The sequence below is a fragment of the Sebastes fasciatus genome, chromosome 3 (genome assembly GCF_043250625.1).
Source record: "Sebastes fasciatus isolate fSebFas1 chromosome 3, fSebFas1.pri, whole genome shotgun sequence".
Lineage (NCBI taxonomy): Eukaryota > Metazoa > Chordata > Actinopteri > Perciformes > Sebastidae > Sebastes > Sebastes fasciatus.
In genome coordinates, this window is record NC_133797.1 from 34,501,396 (window position 1) to 34,516,709 (window position 15,314).

A 15,314-nucleotide genomic window follows, 5' to 3' on the forward strand; every position below is an offset into this window, starting at 1 on the left:
GGTTTTATAAACCACAAGAGCATTCACAGTTGAAAATCAAGCATCAGCAGAAGTGTAAAACAACACAAGCTCTTACCACTATTTCCCATTTTCTCCTCGGATAGTCTGCTTGAACCTGAATATGAGAGTCTATTCTTGCTTTATGAGCCTTCCTTCGTCAGGCCTGGATAGTTGATAGGAAAAAAGAACCATCATTTATGAGACACGGGGACGTCGAGCCTGAAATGCTACTGCAGTGTGATTCATTTGACAGAATTAATTTAATAATGAGTGGCAATATCAATGACCAATAAATTCAGTTTCTAAGAGAAATGTTCTTATCTTTCCAACACGATTTGTCCATATTCTCTGCAGATCTGTAATCATGTGAGGGCGGAACTCCAAAGTTTAGCTGAACTGTTACGTTCCCTCTTCAGTAGCCTACATAGATTTAACATTATAGACATGTAGATGTTCTCACAGACGGGTGACACTGCATGATTTCATTACATCTCTCACTTTGAAAACAGTTGAAACAAACTGCTAGAATTAATGTGGTGCAGCATCATTATTGAGTATAAATGCTCTAAATACAGTAGCTGCCTCATGAAAAAGTAGTATACTTCAAGTTTATTTTATGAAGAATACTTAAGAAAAGTTCAAGTATATTTCCCCCAAGTACTTTCTGTAGTAAGTATACTAACATCAATGTCCTAGTAGTATACTTTTAAGTGTACTACTTCAATACTTATTGAGACTAAATTGGTCCACTTTTTACTTTATAAAAGTATACTTTTAAGTCTACTTTATGTGTAAGAACAGTAAACTTTGAGAACAACTAGTTTACATCTGAGTTGAATTTTGTGCTGCAATTATACTATGAACTATACTACACGTGAACTTATATGTATTCTGTTAGTTTTCTAGTTAATATACTTGTAGCCCACTTTTTAGTTCATGAAAGTACACTTTAAAGTATACTCTCAGTAAACTACTAGTTTAATAGTTTTTGAACTATACTACAAGTGAATAGGTATACTGTTAGTTTAACAGTTATATATTTGTAGCCCACTTTTAGTTTAGGAAAGTAAACTTTGTATACTTTAACTTGTAGTACTTAACCAATGATTTATGTATTACATAAAGAGAAAAAATAAATATATATATATATCTATATATATCTGTAGATATATATACATATTTATTTATTTTTCTCATATGCCTCCACGGTGAACGCAGAATCCAAAAACGTAGAAAATTCTTGATGAAGTGAAGTAAATTCATATCAAAACATCCGTTTACAAACTCTCACACACTAATAAGGATGTGCATTCCAAGCAAAAATACTATTAAATAAATAAAAACATAAATAAATACTTAAATCGCCGCACTGCACTATATTCACTTTTTTAATAGTCCTGTATCACAGCTGTTACTCTGCACTATATTCAGTTTTAACAGTTTTCTTCATCTCCTTGTATTTTTATATATGGTGTATTTTTTGTACTTTGTACTACTAACTTTTTTTACTGCCTTTTTACTAACATGTTTTTGCACTATGGAACTGTGATGCTGGAAACTTGAATTTCCCTCGGGATCAATAAAGTTACTATCTATCTATCTATCTATCTATCTATCTATCTATCTATCTATCTATCTATCTAATAGTCTGTCAATATTATGGAAAGAGTCTCGCTCAAGGAGAAGTATCGTTCTAAAGTCTCGCGAGACGTTGCCGGCGGTCAATTAACGGTTGCAGTTAGTTTAGCTCTGAGAATATCTGTACAGTGGACGTTTGTGCAGAAATAAATGTTGCAGCTCCTCCAGACCAACAGAGGTTTCCCATGTCTTGTGAAGTGACGGGGCTCCGCAGCGAGAAACGTTATCGTGTCCGACCGGGTGCCGGTGTCTTCCTATTCACTCCGGCTGCGGTCGGGAGACAATAACATTATTCGCTGCGGAGCCCCGCTGCTTCAGAGCCCCACCGACGCTGAAGCAGGAAAAGCCAACACTAGGATCAGCATTGATTCATGGAGAGACCTTCGTCTGGTCAGCTAAGATTACTGCCAAGCAGCTGAAATATAGAGTGATATTGTGGTTTTAGCTGACGTGTGTCGCCTCACTGTTTTGAGCGATGCTTGTTCATGTCTATTTAGAGCGAGCAAGCGCGAGCCCGGCGCTGACTTTCGTTGACTTAACGGCCACAGGTGTCGCTGTTAACAAGCATTTCTGAAAGTTACAAATAGTCCCTTTAAGTGAACGTCCCGTCCGAGAGCCTTTTTTTATTTTTTTATTTTTTTTATTATTTCAAGGCAGAAGGATAGGACGATCTTCGCCACGATCACTCCATGTACTGACTATGACTGAATGTTGTGTTAATGACGCCGTGCGACCAATCAGGTGATGACAGACAAGGATCAAGGAGCGCGTTGCGATTTGCGGTGCGTTGCGATTTGTAGTGTGGTGTGCTGAGGTGCGGTGCACGAATAGCAGACAAGATGAGTGACAGTTGGAAACGAAGCAGCATGTAAAATTATGGTATTCTGGAAATTATAAGGTTTAGTATAATTATATTGAATCATTTAAGTGATATATGTGCACAATTACTAATCATAGGTCAATCACAATCACAGGTAAATTTGGCTGAATTATAAATGGCAGAAGTGGTAAAACGAAGAGCCGTTTGGGAGCCGAAAGAGCCGGCTCTTCTTGGTGAGCTGACCAAATGATCTGGCTCACTAAAAAAAGCCGTAATTCCCATCACTATGACAGATCTCGCGAGAGAAACCAGGGCTATAGAAACGCCCGTTAAATTGCTATTTACAAAGTAAGAGCGTGTATGAGAGGGGGAAAAGACATGACTTCAGAAAAACTGCAGTTATGTCTTTTTTCCCTGAGACAAACTTTTTTATTATTTCAAAGAAATAAGTACTGATCCATGTCATCACCTTCAGTTACACAGCAGCACCTTTTTCTCTCATACACATCACTGTCCTCATACGCGCTCTTACTTTGTAAATGTCAATTTGAAGAATATGAAGAAAAACGGGGCGTTTTTTCATTTTCTGTCTTCTAGTGATTTTATCTTTTGTTTTTAGAAATATAAAATTAAAATCAACCCATTTCTTTAAGTTTACTTCATCCCTTTTTGACCCTGATAAAGAAAAACACATTGCATTTCAATTTTGTTTTTTGTATTTTAAAACGAAAATAAAAATAACGACTTATTTTTAGTTTTTTTAATATCCGTTTGTGAAAGAAAAATCGAATGACTGAAAGATACACTGACCCTTTTAAAGGAGCTAAAAAAAATATGTATTTTTTAAATTAAATTAAATTAAATTAAATTAAAAAATAATAAATAATAATAATAAATATAATACATTTATTTATATAGCACTTCTCAAAACAGATGTTACAAAGTGCTTTGCAAGACAATAAAAGCAGATAAATAAAGTAAAAGATATATCCAATGCTAAAACAGAACATCAGACAATAAAAGCAGATAGAGTAAAACAAATATGGCACCTGCTAAAACAGAACATCACAGAACATATCAATAATAATAGAAGTGGTAAAATGGTAGGACAAGTTGATAAAACAAATATACAGTATATATACATAAATGTGTATAAATGTACACATGCGTCCAGAAACGGATGTATACATACATATATTTATACCCGTCTACTTATAGGAATGCTATCCTAAAAAAAAGACAGATGCAGTCTAGACTTGTCAGGTTATCTTAACAATAGAAAGCTGAATGTTATCAGCAGTAGAATAACGCAAGCACCCACCTGTTTCTTCTTCTGATGGTCTACTTATAACTGTAAAAAGCGAGTGATGTAACACAGTGTTCCTCTGCATGCTCTGTGGAGCAAACAGACAGGATGGCTGTATTTATGCCGGTCTGTTTACTTTCAGTTTCGTTATGAAGTCCTGCTCTTATCCACTATCTTGTTTATGTTTGCCAGTGAAGAGAGTGGAGGGAAACGGGGGGGAAGCAGCTGATTTACAAGAAACAGCCCTCACTGACTGTAACAGGCTCGGGGGATTTATTTGCTCTGTTACTGTGGCAGGCTGTAAACCAGGCAAAGTTAGTACATGCAACATTCAGAAAGCATGTTGCATGATTTGTACAAAAAAAAACTGTAACACCCAGACTTTAGATGTCACCTCTGTAAATGTCTTACTTTGTTAATATCACCGCAGAGCAGATCAGTGATGTGCATCAAATAGGCAAAAACAGATATCCTCCATTAATTCCAGTTTTTCTTTAATATTTGAGAAAGCAAAATTTCCAACGAGCAGTTAACAGGAAGATTATTTCCTGCAGTTGTATTTAGGATTAAACAAACCATTTCCTGAGCTGTGGGTGGGGGGGTGGTAGGGGATACTTTGTTAGTTTCTCTTTGTCTGTATTTCATGTGTGTGAAATGGAGACATAACAATACAGGGTGTGACTAAATACAAAGCGTATAGGTTAAATGAATGCAACAACAACTATTTGATGAATTGCCATTATCTTATACATATCAAGGGATTATAAAATGTCTTCCTTTAGTTAGTAAGATATGTTCAGCAAAACCCTGCGGGGGAAGGTATGACATTTAATAAAAACTAGGGCTTTCAATCGCTTGAAATATTTATTATACTTTATATTATAAAGTATACTTATACTTATACTTATATTTATTTTTTATCTGTTCAAAATGTACCTTAAAGGGAGATATGTCAAGTATCTAATACTCTTATCAACATGGGAGTGGACAAATGTGCTTCTTTATGCAAACGCATGTATATATTTATTATTGGTAATCAGTTAACAACACAAAACAATGACAAATATTGTCCAGAAACCCTCAAAGGTACTGCATTTTGCATAAAAAATATGCTCAAATCAACAGGCAACAACAGCTGTCAGTGTGTCAGTGTGCTGACTTGACTATGACTTGCCCCAAACTGCATGTGATTATCATAAAGTGGGCATGTCTGTAAAGGGGAGACTCGTGGGTACCCATAGAACCCATTTTCATTCACATATCTTGAGGTCAGAGGTCAAGGGACCCCTTTGAAAATGGCCATGCCAGTTTTTCCTCGCCAAAATTTTGCACAAATTTGGAGCGTTATTTAACCTCCTTCACGACAAGCTAGTATGACATGGTTGATACCAATGCATTCCTTAGGTTTTTCTAGTTTAATATGATACCAGTTTCTTCACTCTATTTGCGTAAACACGTTATTATCGTGTTAACTTTGACAGCTCTAGTTATTAAGTGAGTCTCAAATCTTAGATCAAATGTACGTTGAAGGGCCCTGAATATCGTCTTCTGTGATTGTAATGTTTAAATGTACGTATCCTTGTTTCTTGTCTTTGTCCTTTTTGTGATGTTGCAAATGGAGCTGCTGTGATGCAAAACAAATTTCAGACCTGTCTGACAATAAAGTATTATCGTATCGTATTATCGTATTAATTAAGAGGACGTGAGTAAAATAGTATTTATTACAACCTGCATCAGTCCCCAGGCGTTATGCGCTCCTCTGCCTGGGTTATAGTCTCCCCAGCCATCATCTAACATATTTTCAGCCCGGGACTCTCTGGAGATGATGGCAGCAATGAGAACTAGAGCGATTCCATGTTTTCCTCCCACTCTGTTGATCATTGACTTGTACTTTTCCATTCTGTCTACATCAGCCTCTGCCATGGTGTGTGATGCCTCCACACCTTTAGAGAGAAATCAAACAGACAACAGGAATATGGCCTCAGTGCCACAAGAGTCAAAGTCCTGGTAAGTGTACTCATATCTGGCCAATTAAACAGATTCTGAAATATTAATATCATGTTAGAGGGGTAGTTCGGGTGTTTTGATGTGGTGTTGTTTGAGGTATTTCTCCATAGTCAGTGCATTTATTTTGTATTATTTTATTTATTATTTATTTATTATTGTTATTATTATTATTTAATTATATATATATACATATTACATTTTATTTTAGTTTTATTTATTTTTTTCTGAAAAGCCTAACCAGGGGCAAAGTCTGCAAATTAGCTACGGCTAGAAGTCCTATATACATTGCATCAGTTGCACTTTATTTGAATGTAACAATACCTACATGTATTGTTCCTGTCAAATAAATGTATTTGATTTATTCATTTGCCAACACAGAAGAGACAAAACACACAATAATAGTTAAAGATGAATTTCACTGATAGCATTATTATTTTCTTTTTTTTTCTTTCAAATTTTCTATAGATTTCGTAATATTATTGTTATCATGAACTCTTTTGACCACAATAATCGTGTAGGGAAAATCTGATACACAGATAGATACACAAAAAAAGAATAAAAGGCTGATGCAGCAGTCTAGGCTTGTGGTAAAATATTACACCTTATGTTATCTTAACAATAGAAAGCTGAAAATTATCAATACAAGCACTCACCCATGTTTCCTCTTCTGATGGTCTCCTTAGGTGCTTCTCATTTCATCATTTTTCGCCTCCTCGTCTCCTCGCTCCTCGATCCTCCGGCTGTGACCGGGAAATCGATCTCAGTCCTCCATCTTGAAGGACGTCCCAATTCTTAAAATGCGCATCGAGGATCGAGGAGCGAGGAGCGAGGAGGCTTGCTGGAGGAGCTATGAGCGAGGATACACCAGTGTATCCTCCAGTGTTTCCTCCACGGAAGTTTATCACCGACCAACACGCCCCCTTACTGGATATCAGTTATTGATTGGACGCTGCGCCGATCAGACTGATCTGAACATCAACATCACTGGAGTTTTATACCCGAGTGAAGACAGATCCCAGATTAAACGATTTATAGTTTAGTTGTCTTCTGATTCACCGTCTAGTTATAATCTGTGTTAATTGTAGGTGTGAACAACAGAGGGACCATGTTGATGGTGAAGTGTTCCAGCAGCAGAAGGACCTGCTGGATCTCTGCTTCACACACCGTCACTGAAGGAGTCTGACACTGAGAGAGGTTTATATTACCTGACAACAGACCTCAAACAACTTTCTTCATTTATTAGAAAGAGTTTTCTTTTCATGATCTGTTATTTCCACCGTTAACTTTTATTAAGGATCCAGTTAAAGTCAGAGAGAGAAGCAGGGTCTGTCTTTTACACCTTTTACATCATTTATCATCATTTCCATTCAGTCACATGAGACTGATAATTCCTGAGCGTCGGGTTTGATATGAGTTACATCATTTACATTTTCCCTGAAACATTCAGCCTAATACATAACTTCTACTGTCAGAATATAAATTAATACAGACGCTAATAATAAATAAATAATATAAAGATATTGTGCCAGTAGAGATGGTTCCTGGTTCTCTAAGCAGGACTCAGTCCACAGTAGAAATACAGACTGCAGCTGTTATTCATGTGCAGGTGTTTGTTAAACAGATAACAGACTACAGAGAGGAAACACTGCTGCTCTGATAACTCTGTTTCTTCATTAGTATTAGATCAGTTCAGACATAAATAGCTGTTGAAGCCGACTGACAGCTGATCCAGCTGTGATCAGCTGCTGCTGTCATCAGAAACGGAAGTCTTGAGAGGAAAGGACGTCTCATGTCTCTAAAAACATATTTCCTCGTTTCCCTCTCTCCTCGAGTCTTTTCCTCGCCTCCTCCGCTCGCATCTCCCGTAGGCGGGACTAAGACGCGAGGAGAGGAGTCGAGGAGAGGAGTCAAGCCGTATAAAAGGACAAATGGGAAAGACCCCTTGTAACTGGAATGCTAGAGCTGGAACACAGTGGCCTTCTGTCCACTCCTTTTTGGAAACATGCAGGATATGGTTGTATTTATACCAGTCTGTGTACTTTCAGTTTCACTATGACTTCCTGGTCTTGTCTGCTAATCTACTTCTCACCTGCTGATGGCCTCATTAAATAGGCCTGTGTGGTTTGCAGTGAAGAGAGAGGAGGACATCAGGTGAAAGCAGCTGATTTACAAGAAACAGCCCTCACTGACTGTAACAGGCTCGGGGGATTTATTTGCTCTGTTACTGTGGCAGGCTGTAGACCAGGCAAAGTTAGTGCATGCAGCATTCAGAAAGCATGTTGCCTGATTTGTACAAAAAAAACTAACGCCCAGACTTTAGATGTCACCTCTGTGAATGTCTTACTTTGTTAATATCACCGCAGAGCAGATCAGTGATGTGCATCAAATAGGCGAAAACAGATATCCTCCATTAATTCCAGTCTTTCTTTAATATTTGAGAAAGCAAAATTTTCAATAAACAGTTAACAGGAAGATTATTTCCTGAGCTGTGGGTGGGGGGGTGGTAGGGGATACTTTGTTAGTTTCTCTTTATCTGTATTTCATGTGTGTGAAAGGGAGACATAACTATACAGGGTGTGACCAAATACAAAGCGTATAGGTTAAATGAATGCAACAACAACTATTTGATGAATTGCCATTATCTTATATATATCAAGGGATTATAAAATGTCTTCCTTTAGTTAGTAAGATATGATAAGCAAAACTCTGTTGGGGAAGGTATAACATTTAATAAAAACTAAGGCTGTCAATCGCTTGAAATATTTATTATACTTTATATTATAAAGTATACTTATACTTATACTTATATTTATTTTTTATCTGTTCAAAATGTACCTTAAAGGGAGATATGTCAAGTATCTAATACTCTTATCAACATGGGAGTGGACAAATGTGCTTCTTTATGCAAACGCATGTATATATTTATTATTGGTAATCAGTTAACAACACAAAACAATGATAAATATTGTCCAGAAACCCTCAAAGGTACTGCATTTAGCATAAAAAATATGCTCAAATCAACAGGCAACAACAGCTGTCAGTGTGTCAGTGTGCTGACTTGACTATGACTTGCCCCAAACTGCATGTGATTATCATAAAGTGGGCATGTCTGTAAAGGGGAGACTCGTGGGTACCCATAGAACCCATTTTCATTCACATATCTTGAGGTCAAGGTCAAGTGACCCCTTTGGGAATGGCCATGCCAAAATTTAGCGCAAGTTTGGAGCGTTATTTAACCTCTTGCGCAACAAGCTAGTATGACATGATTGGTACCAATGGATTCCTTAGGTTGTCTAATTTCACATGATGTCTGTATCTTCATAGCTTTAAAACTGAGCCCACTACAACCTCCGAAAGATTGATCACGTTAATGCGTTAAAGAAATTTGTGGCATTCAAACGAATTTGCATTAACGCATTATTATCACAGCCCTAATGAAACAATTATTCACAAAATAAGAGACACTTGAAGACATTCCTGTTCCCCTGTGTGACCCCTTAACTTTTCATCGAGGGCCATCATCATCTGGTTTATGATTAGAGACCTGCAAAACATTCCCATCAGCCTCAGCTGTACCGTGTTTAGTGCTAATTAGCTAGTGTTAGCATGCTAACACACTAAAATAACATGATAAACATTACAGTTTTTTACACATTGCACTCATTACAGACATGGTTTGGCTTTATGTTTATTTAGCTTGTGTTTTAACATCGAGCTCACATTACAGAGTGATTATTTGCAGGAGATTTTGCGGAGATTTCTGCAGCTTCAGGTTTTAGTAGCCTTTATTGGTTTTGTACCACTGAGCTCTGGCAACAACATCACTGGAGTAATCTTTACCGGTTGTGTGGGCGTCCACGTTATCATAGGAATGGACATTTCCGTCCCCCATATTGTAGGCTGCTATCCCTCCTGCAGAGACAAACACAAATGAGAACGAAGTGAAGCAGAGTGTGAAGACAGTTAGCGGTGCGTGTGTGTGAGTCTACTGATTCAGTAACAAACCTTTCAGCTGCTGCTCCGCGTTCCAGCTAGGAAATTTGTTGCGGATGCGTCCGATAAAATGAACCAAGATCTCGGTGCCTTGACAGAGGTGTTCCTCACTGTCCCAACCACCACGTTTAGTGTGTCCACCTCCGTTTGGATTAACATCAACCTACAGAGAAGGACATGAAATGGGATGAACATTGTGAGGCGCCACTATAGAGGATTGTGAGTAAACAGTAGAATGTATTACAACCTGCATCAGTCCCCAGGCGTTTCCGCCGTCTCCCCAGCCATTATTTAACGCATTTCCAGCCCGGGACTCTCTGGAGATGATGGCAGCAATGAGAGCTGGAGCGATTCCATATTTTCCTCCCACTGTGTTGATCTTAGACCTGTACTTTTCCATTCTGCCTGCATCAGTCTGTGCCATGGTGTGTGATGCAGCTACACCTTTAGAGAGAAATCAAACAGACAACAGGAATATGGCCTCAGTGTCTCAAGAGTCAACGTCCTGGTATATGTACTCATATCTGGCCGATTAAACAGATTCTGAAATATTGATATCATGTTAAAGGGGTAGTTCGGATTTTTTGAAGTGGTGTTGTTTGAGGTATTTCTCCATAGTCAGTGCATTTATTTTGTGTTATTTTATTTATTATTTATTTATTATTGTTATTATTTTATTATATAAATATATATTTTTGTATTTTTTATTTTATTATTTTATTTTATTTTTATTTATTTTTTTCTGAAAAGCCTAACCAGGGCAAAGTCTGCATATTAGCTATGGCTAGAAGTCCTATATACATTGCATCAGTTGCACTTTATTTGAATGTAACAATACCTACATGTATTGTTCCTGTCAAATAAATGTATTTGATTTATTCATTTGCCAACACAGAAGAGACAAAACACACAATAATAGTTAAAGATGAATTTCACTGATAGCATTATTATTTTCTTTTTTTTCTTTCAAATTTTCTATAGATTTCGTAATATTATTGTTATCATGAACTCTTTTGACCACAATAATCGTGTAGGGAAAATCTGATATTGTGACAGCCCTAGTGGAAACACTGTAGAGACACACAGAGATGGTTAGATGAAGGCTACATGATTACTTTTATACAATTTTTTCATAAAATCAGCAGCTGCGTTTCTCTACTATCTGAGTTTACCTGGCGATGACGGCCCGTCCTGCTGGGCTGTTTGCCACGAAGCGCCAGTCGTTTCAACCCTCATGATGTTTCCATAACCTGCAAATGTTCAGTTTGTTACATTAGTTTTCATCAACATCAGCATATAGTATGAGGACTTGATGGGACTTCACAGTTACATGACCAACACATCTTTACAAACAAGAGCCGTAGTAACGCGCGTAGGCTTTACATAATATGTAAAGTAAGAAAACTACAAAAGTACAGATAAAAAAAGAATAAAAGGCTGATGCAGCAGTCCAGGCTTGTGGTAAAATATTGCACCTTATGTAATCTTAACAATAGAAAGCTGAAAATTATCAACACAAGCACTCACCCATGTTTCCTCTTCTGATGGTCTCCTTGTAACTGGAATGCTAGAGCTGTAACACAGTGTCCTTCTGTCCACTCCTTTGTGGAAACATGCAGGATATGGTTGTATTTATACCAGTCTGTGTACTTTCAGTTTCACTATGACTTCCTGGCCTGTGTGATTTGGCAGTGAAGAGAGAGGAGGGAAATGAGGTGAAAGCAGCTGATTTACAAGAAACAGCCCTCACTGACTCTAACAGGCTCGGGGGATTAATTTGCTCTGTTACTGTGGCAGGCTGTAAACCAGGCAAAGTTAGTACATGCAGCATTCAGAAAGCATGTTGCATAGTTTGTACAAAAAAAACTGTAACGCCTAGACTTTAGATGTCACCTCTGTAAATGTCTTACTTTGTTAATATCACCGCAGAGCAGATCAGTGATGTGCATCGAATAGGTGAAAACAGATATCCTCCATTAATTCCAGTCTTTCTTTAATATTTGAGAAAGCAAAATTTCCAACGAGCAGTTAACAGGAAGATTATTTCCTGCAGTTGTATTTAGGATTAAACAAACCATTTCCTGAGCTGTGGGTGGGGGGTGGTATATATCTTATATATATCAAGGGATTATAAAACGGCTTTCTTTAGTTAGTAAGATATGATAAGCAAAACTCTGTTGGGGAAGGTATAACATTTAATAAAAACTAGGGCTGTCAATCGCTTGAAATATTTAATCACGATTAATTGCAAATTAATCACGCATTTTTTATCTGTTCAAAATGTACCTTAAAGGGAGATTTGTGAAGTATCTAATACTCGTATCAACATGGGAGTGGACAAATGTGCTTCTTAATGCAAATGCAATAAACAACACAAAACAATGACAAATATTGTCCAGAAACCCTCACAGGTACTGCATTTAGAATAAAAAATATGCTCAAATCATAACATGGCAAACTGCAGCCCAACAGGCAACAACAGCTGTCAGTGTGTCAGTGTGCTGACTTGACTATGACTTTCCCCAGACTGCATGTGATTATCATAAAGTGGGCATGTCTGTAAAGGGGAGACTTGTGGGTACCCATAGAACCTATTTTCATTCACATATCTTGAGGTCAGAGGTCAAGGGACCCCTTTGAAAATAGCTATGCCAGTTTTTCCTCGCCAAAATTTTGCGTAAGTTTGGAGCGTTATTTAGCCTCCTTCGCGACAAGCTAGTATGACATGATTGGTACCGATGGATTATTTAGTTATTTTAGTTTCATATGATGCCAGTATCTTCACTCTAGCTTTAAAACTGAGCCCACTACAACCTCCGAAAGATTGATCACGTTAATGCGTTAAAGAAATTAGTGGCATTCAAACAAATTTGCATAAACGCATTATTATCACAGCCCTAATGAAACAATTATTCACAAAATAAGAGACACTTGAAGACATTCCTGTTCCCCTGTGTGATCCCTTAACTTTTCATCGAGGGCCATCATCATCTGGTTTATGATCAGAGACCTGCAAAACATTCCCATCAGCCTCAGCTGTACCGTGTTTAGTGCTAATTAGCTAATGTTGGCATGCTAACACACTAAAATAACATGATAAACATTACAGTTTTTTACACATTGCACTCATTACAGACATGGTTTTGCTTCATGTTTATTTAGCTTGTGTTATAACATCGAGCTCACATTACAGAGTGATTATTTGCAGGAGATTTTGCGGAGATTTCTGCAGCTTCAGGTTTTAGTAGCCTTTATTGGTTTTGTACCACTGAGCTCTGGCAACAACATCACTGGAGTAATCTTTACCGGTTGTGTGGGCGTCCACGTTATCATAGGAATGGACATTTCCGTCCCCCATATTGTAGGCTGCTATCCCTCCTGCAGAGACAAACACAAATGAGAACGAAGTGAAGCAGTGAGTGAAGACAGTTAGCGGTGCGTGTGTGTGAGTCTACTGATTCAGTAACAAACCTTTCAGCTGCTGCTCCGTGTTCCAGCTAGGAAATTTGTTGCGGATGCGTCCGATAAAATGAACCAAGATCTCGGTGCCTTGACAGAGGTGTTCCTCACTGTCCCAACCACCACATTTAGTGTGTCCACCTCCGTTTGGATTAACATCAACCTACAGAGAAGGACATGAAATGGGATGAACATTGTGAGGCGCCACTATAGAGGATTGTGAGTAAACAGTAGAATGTATTACAACCTGCATCAGTCCCCAGGCGTTTCCGCCGTCTCCCCAGCCATTATTTAACGCATTTCCAGCCCGGGACTCTCTGGAGATGATGGCAGCAATGAGAGCTGGAGCGATTCCATATTTTCCTCCCACTGTGTTGATCTTAGACCTGTACTTTTCCATTCTGCCTGCATCAGTCTGTGCCATGGTGTGTGATGCAGCTACACCTTTAGAGAGAAATCAAACAGACAACAGGAATATGGCCTCAGTGTCTCAAGAGTCAACGTCCTGGTATATGTACTCATATCTGGCCGATTAAACAGATTCTGAAATATTGATATCCTGTTAAAGGGGTAGTTCGGATTTTTTGAAGTGGTGTTGTTTGAGGTATTTCTCCATAGTCAGTGCATTTATTTTGTGTTATTTTATTTATTATTTATTTATTATTGTTATTATTTTATTATATAAATATATATTTTTGTATTTTTTATTTTATTATTTTATTTTATTTTTATTTATTTTTTTCTGAAAAGCCTAACCAGGGCAAAGTCTGCATATTAGCTATGGCTAGAAGTCCTATATACATTGCATCAGTTGCACTTTATTTGAATGTAACAATACCTACATGTATTGTTCCTGTCAAATAAATGTATTTGATTTATTCATTTGCCAACACAGAAGAGACAAAACACACAATAATAGTTAAAGATGAATTTCACTGATAGCATTATTATTTTCTTTTTTTTCTTTCAAATTTTCTATAGATTTCGTAATATTATTGTTATCATGAACTCTTTTGACCACAATAATCGTGTAGGGAAAATCTGATATTGTGACAGCCCTAGTGGAAACACTGTAGAGACACACAGAGATGGTTAGATGAAGGCTACATGATTACTTTTATACAATTTTTTCATAAAATCAGCAGCTGCGTTTCTCTACTATCTGAGTTTACCTGGCGATGACGGCCCGTCCTGCTGGGCTGTTTGCCACGAAGCGCCAGTCGTTTCAACCCTCATGATGTTTCCATAACCTGCAAATGTTCAGTTTGTTACATTAGTTTTCATCAACATCAGCATATAGTATGAGGACTTGATGGGACTTCACAGTTACATGACCAACACATCTTTACAAACAAGAGCCGTAGTAACGCGCGTAGGCTTTACATAATATGTAAAGTAAGAAAACTACAAAAGTACAGATAAAAAAAGAATAAAAGGCTGATGCAGCAGTCCAGGCTTGTGGTAAAATATTGCACCTTATGTAATCTTAACAATAGAAAGCTGAAAATTATCAACACAAGCACTCACCCATGTTTCCTCTTCTGATGGTCTCCTTGTAACTGGAATGCTAGAGCTGTAACACAGTGTCCTTCTGTCCACTCCTTTGTGGAAACATGCAGGATATGGTTGTATTTATACCAGTCTGTGTACTTTCAGTTTCACTATGACTTCCTGGCCTGTGTGATTTGGCAGTGAAGAGAGAGGAGGGAAATGAGGTGAAAGCAGCTGATTTACAAGAAACAGCCCTCACTGACTCTAACAGGCTCGGGGGATTAATTTGCTCTGTTACTGTGGCAGGCTGTAAACCAGGCAAAGTTAGTACATGCAGCATTCAGAAAGCATGTTGCATAGTTTGTACAAAAAAAACTGTAACGCCTAGACTTTAGATGTCACCTCTGTAAATGTCTTACTTTGTTAATATCACCGCAGAGCAGATCAGTGATGTGCATCGAATAGGTGAAAACAGATATCCTCCATTAATTCCAGTCTTTCTTTAATATTTGAGAAAGCAAAATTTCCAACGAGCAGTTAACAGGAAGATTATTTCCTGCAGTTGTATTTAGGATTAAACAAACCATTTCCTGAGCTGTG

General features: G+C 37.7%; 3 protein-coding genes across 5 annotated transcripts in view; all 3 read right to left on the bottom strand.

Moving 5' to 3' along the window:
* The window catches only part of LOC141764872 (lysozyme g-like), a 10,418-nt gene extending 2,290 nt beyond the window's left edge, over positions 1-8,128 (bottom strand). The window contains exons 1-3 of one of the 3 annotated variants that reach the window (XM_074630531.1): positions 7,721-8,128; positions 6,425-6,457; positions 5,493-5,707 (exon numbers count right to left, since the gene is read on the bottom strand). In XM_074630531.1, coding sequence (XP_074486632.1) covers positions 5,493-5,707; positions 6,425-6,428 — 219 coding nt within the window. In that variant the 5' untranslated portion in view covers positions 6,429-6,457; positions 7,721-8,128. Of the gene's footprint in view, positions 1-76; positions 164-3,779; positions 3,936-5,492; positions 5,708-6,424; positions 6,648-7,720 lie in introns of those variants that run through there. The other 2 variants (XM_074630532.1, XM_074630530.1) reach the window with 2 other exon arrangements.
* A 1,315-nt stretch (positions 8,129-9,443) lies between these two features.
* LOC141764873 (lysozyme g-like) lies at positions 9,444-11,507 on the bottom strand. The gene is made up of 5 exons (XM_074630534.1): positions 11,292-11,507; positions 10,937-11,014; positions 10,012-10,208; positions 9,777-9,927; positions 9,444-9,683 (listed from the first exon to the last, which is right to left on the bottom strand). Exons 1-5 carry the CDS (start codon positions 11,293-11,295, stop codon positions 9,547-9,549), a joined length of 567 nt encoding a protein of 188 aa, XP_074486635.1. The 5' UTR covers positions 11,296-11,507; the 3' UTR covers positions 9,444-9,546.
* Positions 11,508-12,902: 1,395 nt separating this feature from the next.
* LOC141764874 (lysozyme g-like) lies at positions 12,903-14,891 on the bottom strand. Its single transcript, XM_074630535.1, has 5 exons — positions 14,751-14,891; positions 14,396-14,473; positions 13,471-13,667; positions 13,236-13,386; positions 12,903-13,142 (listed from the first exon to the last, which is right to left on the bottom strand). Exons 1-5 carry the CDS (start codon positions 14,752-14,754, stop codon positions 13,006-13,008), a joined length of 567 nt encoding a protein of 188 aa, XP_074486636.1. The 5' UTR covers positions 14,755-14,891; the 3' UTR covers positions 12,903-13,005.
* Between the last annotated feature and the right edge of the window lie 423 nt (positions 14,892-15,314).